The following is a 16,670-nucleotide window of genomic DNA, read 5'->3' as shown; positions in this document are numbered from 1 at the left end:
AAGAAGCCCACCTTAGATGTGAACCCTAGAGGAGTCGGGCCCAGGCCACCCTGGTTCCTTTCTCCCCTCTCCAGGGCCCTGGGAGGCAGCCTGTCCTGTCGTCCTCAGAGCTGATGGATAGGGGGCGTTTATTTCTCAAGCACCTCCTGCATCTACACCCTTCTAATTCCCACTCACCATACCTAGTCCTGTGCCCTTCACTCCACGGGCAGCATCTCAGATACTGTGAGAGGGCCACACTGCCCCCTCCCCTTGAGCCATCTTCCCTTTCCTGGTTTCTGTGGCTGCCAGAGGCCTCTGAGCAGAACCTAGTTTACCATTGCCCTTCTTCAAATGGACCTCCGAGGTGGCCAGGAAAAGCAGGTGAGGCTCTGTTTTCTGTTGGCCTGTGCATGGTGCTTCTGTCAACAGAGCCTAAGGCTGCACTCATTTTTGGCTCAGAAACTCTTATACTGCAAAAGCCCTGGGCGGGGAGCTAAGAGCAGATCCCCGGGGTTTTTCAGAAGGCACAAGATCTTCATCTCAACTCCCTCTTCCAGCTCAGTGTTTTCCCCTTGCATTTTCTGTCCCTGTCAAAGCCAAGAGAGAGAATCTTATGCCCCTCACCTTCTCTTTAGGATAAGGTCACCAGTCTGTGGCTAGATGTCCATTGGGTTCCACTCTGTAGAACTGAACAGGTGCTAGTGAAGGTGGCATGGAGTGGCCTAGAGGAGGTCAGCCCCTGGGGCCCCAGCCTGGCTCTGGGTGCTTTGGGCGCTTCCCAACCTCTCAGACTCTCTCTGTGCCTACAACACAGATGACAACGTGTTGTGGGGGCAAATGAGGACAGGCACATTTTATCCTTGTTATTTCTTTTCAGCTGAGCATCAACATCTTTGCTGTACAGATGGGCTTTGTGCTTTTACATCACAGGAGCCATTTGCATCTTTTCTTCAGGACTTTATTTTTACAACCAAGACATTTTCATAAAAAGAACAGAAAGGGAGAGAAGAAATATACAAGCCATGGGAGGGCAGAAATGAAAGCCGGAGAACTTCCTAATAGGAGATAAAATGACTTTCCATTCTCAAAGCCACAATTTCCCAGCTGCAGAAAACGTCCCCGAAGACTGAAATAACTATGGGAGTCAGGCTAGTCCTTCACAGAAAACGCATTTCCAAGCTAGGTCTGGTGTTTGAGGTTCCCAGTAAAGGTAGTCAGCCCCAGCCTGGGAAGATCAAGGAGGAGCCAGCCCAGCTCCATCCCATGAGAGACTCAGGACTCCAAGTCACTGCCCTACCGGGGCAAAGCAACTTGCGAGACGGTGGCTGGACGGCCAACACATAGGTCCTGGCCCAGCCCAGGGGGACTATGGGAGCTGGAACTGGTGTCATGGTGGCATTTCTGACTCACTCCTCCAGTGTGCTCCTAAGTTGCAGGAAGTGCCCTGGGGCCCTGAAGCTTTCTTTCTGAGACTTCCTAGGACCAACTAACAAGTTGCTCCTATGCAAGAGGCCCACGGAAAGAACTCGCAGCAATTAAAAGCAGGCAACTTCAGCAGGTCTGTGAAATTTCCACATTGAGTGAGTTGAGCGTGGTCCTTCTCTCTCATTTTTCCAGATCTTTCTTGTTACTGACCAACATATTTTTGTAGCAGGACACCAAAAGCATATTTCTTTCCTCATTTATAAAACCTAAAAACAACAGCAAATCGAGACACCATTTATTTTCAGGGAAATGATATGAATTTCCTGTAACAAAGACAAATGACAAAGGAAGGATGCAGGGCTCCACTTCCAGTAAGGAGCCCAGGGCCAGGAGTTTTCTGTTAGTATGTTTTAAGGGCCCAACTTACTCATTAAAAAAATAGAAGAAGCTCAAAAAACAAAGCCCAAAGAACTCTAGCTTTGAATAGTGTTACTTCCTGAAGTACCTTCTAAGATAAGCTATTCACAAATGTACATTAAGGGGTCAGAAGAAGGTGGCTGGTTGATGGGAAGATTTTCTAGGTTCAGTTACGGGCTGGGGAGTCTCTGCCCCAAATTGCAACTGGCGTTTGGCATAGCTGATCTGTGAGGCCCATGGACTCTTTTGCCCACACCTGGATTACAGTAGTAAACCTAGAGGTGGTTTCCAAACTTTTTTAAAGCTGCAAACCCTCTTGTTCAAATGATATCTCACAGGGGAATGTAACTACAGGTGGCCGATGACAGCGGTACTGTGAGCAGAGGATGAGGGAGTTCACGGCCCCCCATGACCATCCCCCAGTGCCTTCCCCACTTCAGTGGATCCTCAGAACCCCTGGGTTTGCCAAAGCATGAGGTTCCCTAAAACTGGCATCAAATCACTGGGGGAACAAGTTAAAATGATGGGGTGAGTGGGAGCAGTGCCTCAATGGGGACTCATTCTCCATTAGAGGTCACCATGGGGAAGATACTGGACAGGACATTCTGCAGATCTAAGCTCAGATGAATACACTCAGGTTACTATCTCTTAGGTAGAGGATAATTTCTAAATTCCAGCCCATAAAATTGTGAAAACTGTACAACATCAAAATTATCATTGAAAATCGCCCATAAAATACAGCAGGCATGTCTCAGTGACTATCAAATAATCAAGCAAATATATATACAAATATAATGTATATAATAATGTAGAGAATATAATACAGAGTTTATATGGAGATTAAATTTTTAAGTATTTAGAAATACATTTTCATCTTGGTTGTTTGGCTTGTAGAGTTGACTTTCGTAAGTGACATGAGTTCGTGTTTTGACTCCATGGGACCAAAGATTTTTATTTATTTATTTTTGAAAGAGAGAGAGAGAGAGAGAGAGAGAGAGAGAGAGAATGAGCAGGAGGAGAGGCAGAAGAGAGAGAGGGAGAAGCAGACTTCTCACTGAGCAGGGAGTTCTAAGAGGGAGCTTGATCCCAGGACTCTGGATCATGACCTGAGCCAAAGGCAGATGCTCAACAGACTGAGCCACCCAGGCATCCCAGGGCTGAGCACTTCATGAGTATTATCCCAGTAATATCCATAAGTCCTCACAAGAGCCATGAGGTTGGTCCTGTTTTCCTATTTGACCGATGAGGAATCAGAGGCTCAGAGGGGTGAAGTGACTCGCAGTCACATGGCTGGTGAGTGGCAGACAAGATTCAAACCCACAGCTGGAGCCAGACATCTTGAGTACAAGGCCATGTTGCTCTCTTCCATCTAGAGGCATGATAGGCTTTCTTTTTTTCCCAAATACCTCTAGATGGAGGGGATTGCCATTAATGAGCTAGGTAGACGTGAAAGAGTATTTCGAGGAAGAAAAAGCGATCCAATAACACTGCCTGTGGCCCTACTGAGGCCTGGAAGTCCCTGAGGCTGGGAGCAGCCCGTGGCCACTGGCCTCCCAGGGCCTCTGGGTGTCTGTGCTCACACAGCTCAGTGGGCCCAGAGAGCCAGTGCTTTTTAGCTCCCATGTCTATGTGATTCAGCCTTTTGATCTGCCAACTCCTGGGGCCCAGGTGGGGTGCAGGGTGGAGGCCAGGACCAAGGCAGCCCAACACCCCACACCAGCAGGGAACTGACTCATCTTCCAATCCAATTAGGTTCTTTATGATCCCAGATGCTTGAGCAAGTCTTTCAGCTGGTCTGTAAAAGTAACCCTTCTATGTTGTTTGGGACCAAGTCAAATGAAATGCTAGGTGGAAAGAATTTGGGGTATCCTAGTGTATCCTATGCTTGCAAGAGTTGATTGTGATCATAAAGAGAGCTAAGAACTAAGTCTTTCTGTGCCGGAAATACACTTGAATGACTAATCAGTATTTTTGTTTGTTTAGACGATCTCTCTTCCTGAACTCTATCGCTCCATCTATTTATTCAGTCTAAAATTGTTTGCAGGTGGTGTCTGGTTTTGGCTCCCTGTAGGGGAGGCTGTGGCTGCAGCAGGGGCTGAGGAAGCCAGGGACCCCACCCAGGGCCACGTCACAGGCACTTTTCTGAGGCCCCAAGCACTTACTGTTGTAGGAGGCGAAGCCGGGCTCTCCTCCGCAGGCCTGGAAAAAGAAAACAAGAATGCGGGTTCGCATGGGCTGTGGGCCGCTGACAAGCCCCAGAAAGCAAAGAGGGAGATGACAGGGGCCGGGGTGGGGGGCAGCCAGCACCTCAGACCACTTCCCTGGTGCCAGGCTGTTTTCCAATGTTAACTCCCTTAAAACCCACGGCAAACCTATGACTACTACTCTTACTCTTATTACCTCTATTTGGTAAATGGGGAAACTGAGTCACAGAGCATGCGTGGTACTGAATAACTTGCCCCCAAGGTCATGCAGCTAGTAAGAAGTAAAGTCAGAATTTGAACTCAGTTAATCTACTCCTATGTCCTTAAACATGCCAGTTTGTCCTTCACAGCAGGTCAGGAATGAGAGGTGTGCAGTCAGGGGGTCTTAAGCTAGGGCATGTGCATTCAGGGCATGTGCAATGTTTCCCATTGGGATGTGGGAAGGAAGTGTGAGCATGTCTATTTACAGGTCTATATCATCCTTTATTACATTTAATAACATACTTAACATATGAAATAAGTACACCTAATTGCAGTTCGAGTTTATAATTTAACAATTTTTTACTAATGAGATCTATTTGCAGTTGGGGTTCATAATTTAAAAATTTCTTACTAATGAGATCTTTGATCAAAAAAGTTTGTAGAGCACGGAACTTTAACGGGGACAAATGGATCCTTTTGTGAATGGCAATTTTATGCAAAAACGTGCTCTTGACACATTTCTTTCAGGAGAGGATCTATAATTGCTCTCATAAGTTTAAAGGGATCTGTGACCTATACAAAAGAGCCACTTATCTTGTCCATGCCCCTGTGAGCCACCATCTCCTATCTTATAGAAACCCAGAGAGGGTCAGTGACTTGCTTGTGGTGGCACAGGTAAGCAGAAGAGCCAGGGGTAGAGCCCAGGGCTCTTGGGCAGCCATGCCAGCCTCTCCTGAAGCTCCCCCCGCCCTTTCTTATGAAGACTGGGAGCCCAAGCAGATGATCTCAACTCCAGAGTGGCTGAGGGAGGCTGTCACCTACAGTCTCCCTGCAGCGTCACAGAGGAGAGCAGCTCAAGCTTCTGGGAACATAACCCAAATTCCACTGCAATGTCTCTGTGTACTGCTTCCATACTGACCACCCATGGGAGTTCCCACTTCCAGAGCTCATACCCCACAATGGGCCCTCTGGGTGGGACTTTACAAACAGCAACCCTGGGAGGTGGGGAACATTGCCACTCCTGGATGGGACGGCTGAGGCTCAGAGAGATCAGGGCATGTGCCCGAGGTCACTAGATCTGCAAATAGTGGAGCTGGATTCAAACCCAGGTTTATCTGACTCCAGAGCCAGGATGGTCTCTGATCCCAGCGGCAAGGCCTCTGTCCAAGAATCACCTCTGCAGCTAGCATGGGGTGGGGGTGGGTGTAAACTTCCACCAGATTGCCATCTGGCCTGCTTCCCTGGAGAAGGAAGGACTCTCACCGACACCTCCAACAGCAAAAGGAGTCACCATGGTGGCCCAAGAGAACACAACTTACGGTGTAGGTGGATGGCCACACCCAAGGACACCAGTAGAACCAGGACTCCCGCCACCAGGAGGCTGAGGGTGAGGGGGCCACAGGATGGGGCTGGAAAAGATGCACAAACCGAACATCTGAGTCATGCATATAAAAATACAAAGACCGAAAAATCACCTGGAACTCCCATCGTTTGCATACTTTTCTCATCTCTTTTTTCTCTGGATAGTTTATACACATTGAGATAATTTTACATAGAAAATCTTATGTCCCACACCATCATTTTAAAAATTAATTAAACTCAGGAGCTGCTTGTGTTCAAAGGAGATAATTTTCATGCCTAGTAATGAGATTTTTACGATTTATTTTTAAAACTTTTATTTTAATTACACAAGAGATAGCTGAATATATTTTCATCATAAAGGATTCAAGTATATGGTGAGAGTGTTCCTTGGCATGCTAGCTCCTTCACAGGAAAAAAATGCCATGGTTAATTTGGGACCTTTCTCTGTGCATTTACACATACATAATTTACACAGACACATATAGGTTTTTCTAAGCATACAGTAGCTGCATATTATACAAATTGTTTTGCAAACCATTTTTTCCCTCACTTAAATATATCAAGGGAGCCTGGGTGGTGACTTTTGGTTTCATCTCTGGTCGTGATCTCAGGATCCTGACATCGAGACCGGAATTGGGCTCCACACTCAGCACAGAATCTGCTTGAGACTCTCTCCCTCTCACTCTGCCCCTTCTCCTGCCTGTCTCTAAAATAAATAAATAAATAATAAATAAAATTGTTTAAAAAAATGTGTCAGCACACTTTTTCTAGCAGAGTGACATTTGAAGTATGGACATACCGTGGATTATTTAGCCATCAGATGGGTATTTTTGTTTCCTAGGTTTTACTTTTACAAATCACTCTGCAGAGAACATCCTGGTACATTTTTCCTAATGTGGGAGCCTGCCTGAGGCAGATACAGAAAACAGGAACCACCAAACCATAGACTGTCCATTTGAAGTTGTAATAGACACCGTGAAGTGCCTTCCCAAAAAAGCTGCACTGATTTTTTCATTCCTAACCACCGGTTGTGCACCTTGCTGGCCCTCGATATTATCAGAGTGTTTTGTTTTGGCCAGTGTAGTTGGTTCAACATGACATTTCACTTCAATTCCCCAATTATTATTATTTCCACCCCTCCACCCCATCCTGCACCTCTCAGTGTCATCTCAAGGGACAGCCCTAAGCCTTAGGGAGCTGGTTCTTCTCTAGGGTGGCCATACAGTTTCATTCATGACAACACCTTTGAGCTCTATCTGGGTGCCCCCCAAGGTGTCTTATGTATGCCACCTCTTTTAGTCATGCCTTCCCTTCAGCCAGGCAAACATCCCTATTTTACAGATGAGGAAACAGGTTCAGAGATGCTGAATCACCTGCCCAAGGTCACATAGTATAGGCGTGGGTGGTAGACAGGGGTTCAGACCTATGCTTGGCTGACTTACCACTAGGGTACACTGTCCCATGGCCCCCACCCCCAAAGCAACCTCCCCTTATTTCTCCCCCCACCCCCCCCCCACTTGGCCACTTTCACACACATCCTGGCTATTCTTACTGACCTATTAATAATTGGATTTGCATTTTTGCCCTGGGATTTTACTGAGGGTCGATATAAGAAATAATGTAAGAACTTCAAAGACCTTCGTCTTCATCACTTATAAAAGTGTTAGTGAATTCACTATTGTTCAGTAGTCCTTACAGAAGATTGAACAGAGCAGATTTCTTCTCTAACTTAACATTGGGATGAAGGCTTTGAAGCCTGGAGCCTGGGGGTTGTTTCTTTATATCACTATGGGGGACAGGGGTTTTGTGCCATGTTATTAGGAGTATGGTCTTTGGTGCAGCTGGCTTTGCTGCTTCTCTAGGGCCACAGCACAGATTAGTTTTGGCACCCTCACCTTAAGGGCCCTGTTGTATTTGCCTTTTGTGTTGTTTTTTTGTTGCAACCTACCTGAAATCCTATAGGCAAAGTTGTGGGGCATACATACTTTATCAAATGAGGTCATTCTATCTCCACTTTTATGGTCCCTAAGACTTTGCCCTATGGCATATGGGTTCTGATTATCTTTTTTTACTGTGACCTCATGGGGTAGCTTCCTGCTCTCATCCCCTGAATCCCATTATATGCCTCTCCTAAGGCTCTCTCTGTTACTTTAAGTATTTAAGACCAAACAACCCCAGGTAGCATAAGTCAGCTCTAATGTGGTGGCTTGTCACCTGCTCCAACTACATAATTGAATGGTTTTTAGTATATGCACAGAATTGTGCAACTAACAATCACCACAATCTAGTTTTAGAATATTTTCATCTCACCCCCTCTAAAAATACTGCATCTCTTAACAATCACTCCCCATTCCTTTCTAACCCCCTCCACCCCTGTTTTAGGCAACCATGAATCTACTTTCTATCTCTATGAAATATCATATTCTGGACATTTCTTACCAATGGGCTCACATAATACATGATCTTTTGTGTCTGGCTTCTTTCACTGTGTAATATTTTCAAGGTTCATCCATATTGTAGCTCATATCAGTAATTCACTGTTTTTATGGGCAAATAATATTCCATTGTATGGATGTTCCATATTTAGTGGATCTTTTCATTAGTTGGTGGACTTTTGAGTTGTTTCTACTTTCGGGTGATTATAAATAATGCTGCTAAGAACACTGGTGTGCAGGTTTTTGGGTGGACATACCTTCCTTTAGGTTTCGCCTTGTGATGATTTGTGTGAGCGTGTCCCCCACTAGACTGTGAGCTGTTGAACAGCAGCACTGTGGTCACCCTCAACTTCCTTTCTGGCCCCAGCTTGCCAGAGAAACAGGCTGGAGTCCACACATGGGAAGGGCTGAAGGAAGGAAAGAAGGATAGAAAGGTGGAAGAAAGGATGTTCAGGATGGAAGGATGGAAGGAAGGAAGATTGGATGAAAGGATGGATGGAGCAAAGGATGGACAGAAGAGAGAATAGATGGAAGGAAGGAAGGAAGGATGAAGAATGGAAGGAAGAATGGAAGGAGGGAGGGAAGGAAGACATCCTGCTATGCTTCTGAGGGTCCAGGAGGATGGGAGAACTCACCCTTTTGGGTCACTTGGATGGGGAACCGGCACACTCTCTTCTTGGGTGTGGTCTTCCTGGTGGGCTGGGCTGTGGTGGGAAGGACATCAACTACAGGAAGCAAGTAAGACACATTTCTTAGCCAGGTAAACAGTGTGTAGATTTCCAGACAAAAGTTAAAATCTCATGTTTTCCATCCAGGTACTAAAGGCCCTATGATTGCTCCCTGGGTTGCTGCAGGGCTCCAAGGTTACAGAGCAATAGAACTTTCTAGGTGTTTCCTCAACTCTCATACCTATCTGAGGGCATGGGCAGGGGGTTGTTTTGGCGTCCAGGAAATAGAGGGGCTCTGCACCCATGTGGTCCTGAACAGAGCCCCAGCAGCCCTGATTAACCACTGTGTGACTTGGGCCTATCACTTTTCTGTGCCTCAGTTTCCTACATCTGCTGAAATAAAAATGACTCTCAGTTCCTGCTTGGGGTTGTCATGAGAATTAAAGGGGACAGCATGCCCAGGAAATTGTGCAGTGGACATGGCTCCCCCTGGCCGAACACCTTGAGCTGAAGCCAGAGTCCCCAAACCCTTGAGAAGACCAACCCCTCAGCCAATCTGCCAATTTCTTTTTTTTTTTTTTAAAGATTTTATTTATTTATTCATGATAGTCACAGAGAGAGAGAGAAGCAGAGAGACACAGGCAGAGGGAGAAGCAGGCTCCATGCACTGGGAGCCCGATGTGGGATTCGATCCCGGGTCTCCAGGATCGCGCCCTGGGCCAAAGGCAGGCGCCAAACCGCTGCGCCACCCAGGGATCCCAATCTGCCAATTTCTAAGTGGTGGGAGAAAGCTCATAGAAAGGAGGTGGGTGCTCTTTACCGTAGGTCCAATACCATGCAGCTTGCAGTGGGGATTTTCTTTCCTTCTCAAGTGCCTTTACAAATCATTTACTATCAGATCTGGAAGGACCTCTAGTCTCAACCTTTTATTTCAAAGATGAACACCAGCCATGTGAGGGGCTGGCCCCGAGGCCCCATAGTGCAAAGCCCCCGCCTGGGCCCTCCGACCTCTCTCCTGACTCCTGGGTGGGTCACTCCTCTCTTTCATTCTAATCCAGTGTCACATTCTGATGTGTTGGGGCAGGGAAGTGGGACAAGCACACAGAGCAAAGGGAGACGCTTGAGGCTTGGAGGTGCTAGGAATGTTAGGAGCGCTGGGTGCTGCTGAATCCAACACTTTTCTGTGTGTGTTGAGCAAAGATGTTTCACTACAATGATTTTCTGCAAAATGGTGAGAGAGTGATGGTGACACCATAAATTTAAACTCTAGTGTCAGGGAGACAGGGAGGGGCACTCTGGCAAAATGGTCATTTCGGAGCTGGCATCTTGCACATAAAAAGCGGACATTTCGGGGCAGCCCGGTGGCTCAGCGGTTTAGCACCGCCTTCAGCCAGGGGCATGATTCTGGGGACCCAGGATGGAGTCCCGTGTTGGGCTCCCTGCGTGGAGCCTGCTTCTCCCTCTGCCTGTGTCTCTGCCTCTCTCTCTCTCTCTGTGTCTGTCATGAATGAATAAATACAAAATCTAAAAAAAAAAGAAAAAAAAAGTGGACATTTCGGACCCTCACCAGCCAAGCACTTCAAATTAAGTTTATTTAACCCAACAATTTGGGGACGGGTGCTAGTACCCCATTTTATCCCTAAGGTGGCCTAGGCTCAGAGAACTGAAATAGCTTGTCTGAAGTTCAGGAAGCCTTTAACAGGACTACCAGGATCTGAGCCGAGAGACTGATTCTAGGCTCTCATGACACCACACTGCCTCAGGGGCAAATGCTTTTTGACAAATGTTAGGTACATTGGGTCAAGGCCCTTGGCCACTGGAACGCTGAGGGAAAGGAGTATAAAAAAGAAAAAGACACTCAGTATGGTGCTCTCACAGACTGTGGGAGCCTGGCCCTCTGCTCAGGGGGACCCAGTATTGTTTTCTCCTTTCCTCCTCATGGCCCGAGAGAGTGCCTTTTGCTTTATACACAAGGCACAGAGGTCTCTTGGCTGATCAGTGGGAAGCCTGCAAGGGAGCCAGCTCTATAGGACCTTAGTGTCTTGGCTGGGCTCGGTGGTCTGGGTCTGATGAGGGGTTTGCGAGGTGACTTGTTTCATTTTAATTTTCTCTTCCCCAGAGCTGGGTCCCCTTGATTCCTCCCGACTACCCCTGCTCCCTGTTCAAATCGTCCCACTTCTCTTCGAAAAGGATAGAACTTTTGAGTCCATGGTGTGGCTAAGCGGCCTCCTAAAGGCCTTGTCTTTCCCTAGATGCTTCCTTTACCACCTGAGCTTCCTCCTTCAATAGGCACTGACCTCTGGTGGGAGGGGCAGGGTGTGGCTCTGGACACCCTGTCTTTGAGGAGGTGATGCAGTTGCAAGCACATTCTTTGGGAAGGGTCCTGCTGTTCTCAGGGAGCTGCGCAGTGTGAGGGGAGTTTTGGAAATAACAAAGCCAGGAGTGAGTGGGTGGTGGTGTAGGTAGAAGGGAAACTTCTAGAAATCAGTTTTGTTTATTTCATCATCTACCTTTCTCAGACCCCAAAATCTCATGAGTGGGAAAATGTGGGGCTTGTAGAGACAAAAACAATAAGCCAAATCAAAACCCCAACTCCCCCCACCCAAAGCCCAATTTTCAGTACTAGGAATAGGCGACATCCTGCTGAGGATGTCTCAGCTTCTCGCCCAGACATCTCACCCCCAACCCCTGCCTCCTGACCCACCGAGGACCCAAAGCTGGTGAGATGTGACAGACAGCAACCTCACTCTGTTTCTGTCTTCCCGATTGTGCTGCTGTCCCAGCCATCCCTGCATCTTCCCCTGCTGAGTGGTCTAGTTCCTGAGGGGGGGTGTCATTCTTCAGCACCCAGCCTGAGATAACCCAGGCAGGAGGTAAAGGCAGGACCCCCAGAGGAGCACAGGGAATGGGCCCGCCATTGGCTACCTTGGGGAGGGAGCTAAAGCCAGGTGCAGGCCTGTGAGAATTTCTACCATGATTCCTTCACACCTCCCAGAGCTTAATCCTCACTGTCCAAGGGTGCAGCCACTTGCCATGTGTGCTACTGACCAGTCTGACTCAAGGTGTGTTTTGAACACTTAGTACGAAAAGGGAATGTGAGATATTTCTGTAATAATCTTTATATTGATTATAAGTTAAAATGATGATATTGTTGATACATTGGGTTAAAAATACAGTATTTAAATTAATCCCACTTGTTTCTTTTTATAATGTGGTATTAGATATTTTTAAATCACATCTGTGGCTTATAATATATTTCTATTAGGCACACTGACTTAACTGCCAGAGCTGCAGCTTCTCAGGGTTCGAGGGGGTCATGGAGGCCAACAGCAGCCACATGATACAGATGGCAAAACTGAAGCCCAGGGAGGAGAGGGACCGATGCAAATGCACACAGTGAATACACAGCAGGATTTGCAGCCAGGCCTGGGCTCTATTCTCCTTACTCCCTGTACCTCTGGGAGTAGGTTTGAGCCATAGCACCCCATTCAGAACATAAGGACAACTGCTGGCCCTAGAAATGCTTTCTCTGGGGATGTCCAGGCAGTGAGGACATTCTTTTCTGATGTGCACACTTGGTGGGAATTTCTGAGGCCACTGTCAGGTCAGGGAACGAAGCCCCATCTAGGTAGAGCCTCAGGTAGGGCTGATGTAGCTGAAGGACAGCACTGCCTTGTCCCCAGAAGAAGCATTAATGCTTCTAATCACCCTATCTGCAATAGGAGTCGGTTTCCTACCTCCCAGGGTAGATGGCAGCAGGAAGTAAAATGCCTACTGAAACACTTGCATGTGCTTGGCCCCGGATAAGTCTGTTCCTTCTAGCTACAGCACTATTGCTCCTGGCTGGCATCTGCTCCTGTAGAGGGGGGCTCGCTGAGAGTGGAGGCAGCTCCAGTGCCAGGCACACACCCAGCACGCAGTAGGTGCTCCATGCTCCTCGATATCACTGAGCTAGATTCTTACCCACAGTCAGCCGAGTTCCCTTCCCGAAAGTCAGCTGGGGGTTCCCAATGGTCATGCAGAAGTAGACGCCACTGTCTGTAGGATTCAGTCTTGTGAGATTGAGAATGGACCGAGTTGTTCCCGGAAACACAGTTAGCTTCTCTTGCTCCGCCATTTGGTCATACACAATCCCTTTTTTGGGATCCCAGAAGGCCAGAAACTCGTGGTGACTGTCCGGGCTGGGAGCCTGGCGTTGTCTCAGCCAGTAGATACGAGTGCTGGTGGGGGAGGTTCTGACTTCACAAGACATTGTCACCATTTGGTTGGTCTGAACCATTATGGACACAGGGACCTGCTGGAGTACTGAGCTGCCACGGAGAGCTACAAAAAGCAGAAGGAGCAGATATCATCAACGCGTTTTCCCTCTGAGTCAGAGTCAAGCATCGAAAGGAAAGTTGTGGAAGAATCTGCCCAGTTCCAGGGTCCAGGAACTGTGCTAACCGCAGCTGATGGCTCATGGACTCAGAGTTCAAGTGCCCCACCTCCCCGGAGACCATCTGCAAGGCAGGTGTCTCCTACGGTCAGTTTGACAGAGGGGATGGGGAAAGAGCGGCCATTTATCGATTGCTTGCTTATATGCCTGACTCTGCATAAATTATCTTAATCCAATCTCAAATTTATTTGGGGATTTTTTTATCCCCATTACACAGATGAAGATACCAAGGCATGAAGTTACTTGTTCAAAGTCTCACCAACAGCTTGTAAGTGACCTTACTCAAAGATTCAAAGTCTGAAGTCAAAGCTGGTTGCCTTTCACCTTGTCCTGCTGCCATCTGTATACAGATCATCAACAGGCTCAAAGTGGGTAAAGGAGACTCAGGCAGCCCAGAGGAGCCCTGAACCAGAGGCAGCGCCCAGCGCTGGGCTGGCCAGTCTTAAAGAGGACCAGACACCCTTTCTGGACAGTGATGACAACTGGGTCATCAAGCAAGAGAAACTCACTATTGCCATAGGTGCAACTATAGCCTGTCACCCCTCAGCCTAGCAAGTGATAGGTCACTGGGTCCCCATTCCCAAGGCGAAGGGCAGACACCCCAGAAGCAGCACCACTGGGGTTTCATTTTCATCTCAAGATGGGAAGCACTGGCAAGTAGGGTATAGTTCGTGGAGAACTAGACCAGAACTCCGAGACCTGGCCTTGAACCCAGGTTCTGCCCACTATCTGCAGTGGGATTGCAGGAAGTCAACTAACTAGTCTGTCTCTGCTCTTTAAGAGAAGTGCAGTTTGGGGTCATTGTCTTGCTTGCCTCTGAGGGTTAGAATGTCCAAGAAAACCTACTGCAAACTGTAAAATACTCCACATGGGTAAATCATTGTCTAAGTGTCTCATTCAACAGGGGTTGTTATAGGCAGCAGATGACATCTTAGGAAAGATCTGAATGGGTCCTTCACAGCCAAGTCCAACAAACAGAATCTGGCCTGGTGAGCCTTCCATTTTAGCTGTGGGGCAGAGGGAGATCCTACAAACCCAGGCAGAGACCCAGGAGCAGCAAGGAATGGGAGGGCACAGACTTGGGTGGGCAGAGGAGGCCAGAGGATGTGTGTGTGTGTGTGTGTGTGTGTGTGTGTGTTTACCCAAGGGGAGCTGGCCTATTGAGGTTGTGGCCTAGAGTCACAATCCTGCCAATGCTTGTATCTCAGGCTTCATGGCCCCATCGCAGGCCACAAATGTAAGCTTCTTGACTCCACTCACACACCACTCCGAGCTTCTGTGTGCATCAAGAATGAAATGGTACCTAGTGCCCAAGTGCCTACTGGCCCTGCTCTTTTCTCCCTAAACCCCATACTGTCTTTTCAGCAGAGCAGAGGTTCTTCACTGCTTGGGGGTCATTGGCATCTTGGGGAAGATAATAAGAAACCGTGATGCCTATCTTTACTGAACTGTGCCCAGCATTATGTCACTTAATCCTCACCAGATCTTGTTTTACACCCATTTTACGCATGAGGAAACAGAGGCTCAAGGAAGTTAAGAGCATGCTCAAGGTCACACAGCCTGAATGTGGTGGATCCTGATTCAAACTAAGGTCTGGGACCCCAGAACCTGAGCTTTGATCCGTTTCCTGAATCGAGGAGACCTGTGATCCTCTCCTGAATTGCTGTCATGTTCCCCTGTGCACATAGTGAATCTGCAAATGAATCTATGAATCTGCAAATACATAGACTCCTGAAGTTCTTCCAAGAAAGCCCGGAAGTGTCTTCTTAAGGGACAAAGGGACCCCAAAGGACCCTGGGCTTTTTGTGTATGTTCCCCTGTGTCCTGTGTCCTGACATGCAGACTTGCAAGCTGCGACACGGCCTGGTCTCTCTGTTGTGTCCCTGTTGTGCCACCGGGCCGTGGCTAAGCCCCATCAATGTGCCAGACACAGAGCCAGGCCTTGCTACCCAGGTGACCTCACGTGATTCGTTTGACCCTCTCCCAGTGATTCCATTCTCAGAGGGACCTGCTGTTTCTAAAATGATCAGCAATAACCACTAGCTTTGAAGAGCCTCCACTAGCTTCTACTTGAGATACGGTTGAGCTCACTGGGTCAGAGCAGGAGGCTGACAAACCTTGCCACCTTTGGCAGGATGGCCAGCTTTGGGCTTTTGGGGTAAGAGAGCAATCAGCCACAGGTTAGGGGGCCGTTTGGGGTGCCTCCAAAAGGCAGTCTGATTGGGCTTGTGAGAGAGCTGGTGGAGATGCCCATTTGCAACATTCCAAATGGAATGGGCTTGTTCTGGGGGCCACACCACGCAGCGCACACACAAGCCAGGGAGTACTGGCGAAACGGGGAACCCCCAGACAATACTCTGTCCTACCTGTCCCAGAACTGGCAGTAGACTGGTGTTCAGCAGATTGTACCCCTGGAAGTACTAAAAATGTGTCTACGGACCCTGGGCCAAGTGTGGGACACCAAGGCCAGAACAGAGCCTCTGGAATCTTCCTGGGGTCACATCCCTGTAGGAACCCTAGACGAGGGCGTTTTTTCCTTCCTCTCTATTCCTCCTTCTCCTTTCTCTTTTCTTCCTTCTTAAATCCTATCCCCCTACCTCCCTCTCTTCTCTCTTCCCTCCCCCTCCAGGCTTTTGGGGCAAGTAGCCTCAATCCTGGGGCTCCAGGGATTCCTGAAGTAATGAATTCGGGGGGGGTGGATTTCTTTTCCACCCTCAGGGTCTCTGCCTGCCACGCCGCCTCCTGCCTCTCGAGGGTCCCCACAGTCCTGGCCTCTGGGCTCTTCATCCTACCGGGACAGCCCTTCCCGGGTCCAGGGCAGACCACCCGCCCCGCGTGCCCCGCGCGTCTCGGCGTCTTACCTGCGAGCTGCGCAGCCAGGAGGAGCCAGAGCCCCGGCTGCATCTCGGCAGGCCTGGGAGCCAGGTCCCGGCGGGACTCTGCTCAGACAGTCCTGGCTGCCGGTGGGTGGGGAGCGGGACGGGGCGGGGCCGCTGGGGTGGGTTGGTTGTGGCGGGGGGGGGGGGGGGGGGGGCGGGGAGGACGGACCGAGCTGGGTAGGGGAGGGAGTCTGGTGTGAGGCTGGCAAGGTCTCCGCTTCATCCTCCCGGTATTTCAAAAGTCTTTGGTGCGTTTCTAAAGAGCCCGCTGGGATCTCTTGCTTTCCAGTGAGGAGGTGACACCGCCGTCCTGCAGCCAAGCAATTGCACGATCGCCTCCTGCCTTGGGCGGGTCGTGACTCCCCAAGACAGCTGAGGCGACTGAGGCTCAGAAAAGTCCGGATACTCAAGGTCCCACAGACGTGAAGGGTGGAGCTGGACCCTAATTCTGGTCACTCTTTTCTCTTCCTCCTCTTCTCTCTGCTTTTTTTTTTTTTTTTTTTAAACTTTTCTTCTTTTCCAGAGGCCTTCAGGCTCAGTGGGGTATAGAGTGACCAAGGCCCAGGCTTTGACCTCAGAAGACATGAACAGACATTTCCCCAGAGAAGAAATACAAACAGCCAACAGAAACAGACACATGAAAAAATGCTTAGCATCACTCA

The 16,670-nt window shown here is 48.7% G+C and overlaps 1 protein-coding gene across 1 annotated transcript; it reads right to left on the bottom strand.

Moving 5' to 3' along the window:
• Nucleotides 1–924: 924 nt before the first annotated feature.
• CD8B (CD8b molecule) lies at nucleotides 925–16,129 on the bottom strand. The gene is made up of 6 exons (XM_025453858.3): nucleotides 15,991–16,129; nucleotides 12,658–13,017; nucleotides 8,662–8,751; nucleotides 5,549–5,638; nucleotides 3,987–4,023; nucleotides 925–1,673 (listed from the first exon to the last, which is right to left on the bottom strand). The coding sequence occupies exons 1-6, from the start codon at nucleotides 16,031–16,033 to the stop codon at nucleotides 1,661–1,663; spliced, it is 633 nt and encodes a 210-aa protein (XP_025309643.1). The 5' UTR covers nucleotides 16,034–16,129; the 3' UTR covers nucleotides 925–1,660.
• Nucleotides 16,130–16,670: the final 541 nt, after the last annotated feature.

The sequence above is a fragment of the Canis lupus genome, chromosome 17 (assembly GCF_003254725.2).
Source record: "Canis lupus dingo isolate Sandy chromosome 17, ASM325472v2, whole genome shotgun sequence".
Taxonomy (NCBI): domain Eukaryota; kingdom Metazoa; phylum Chordata; class Mammalia; order Carnivora; family Canidae; genus Canis; species Canis lupus.
Note: the sequence above shows the minus strand (reverse complement) of the source record. Positions and strands in the feature narration are given on the sequence as shown.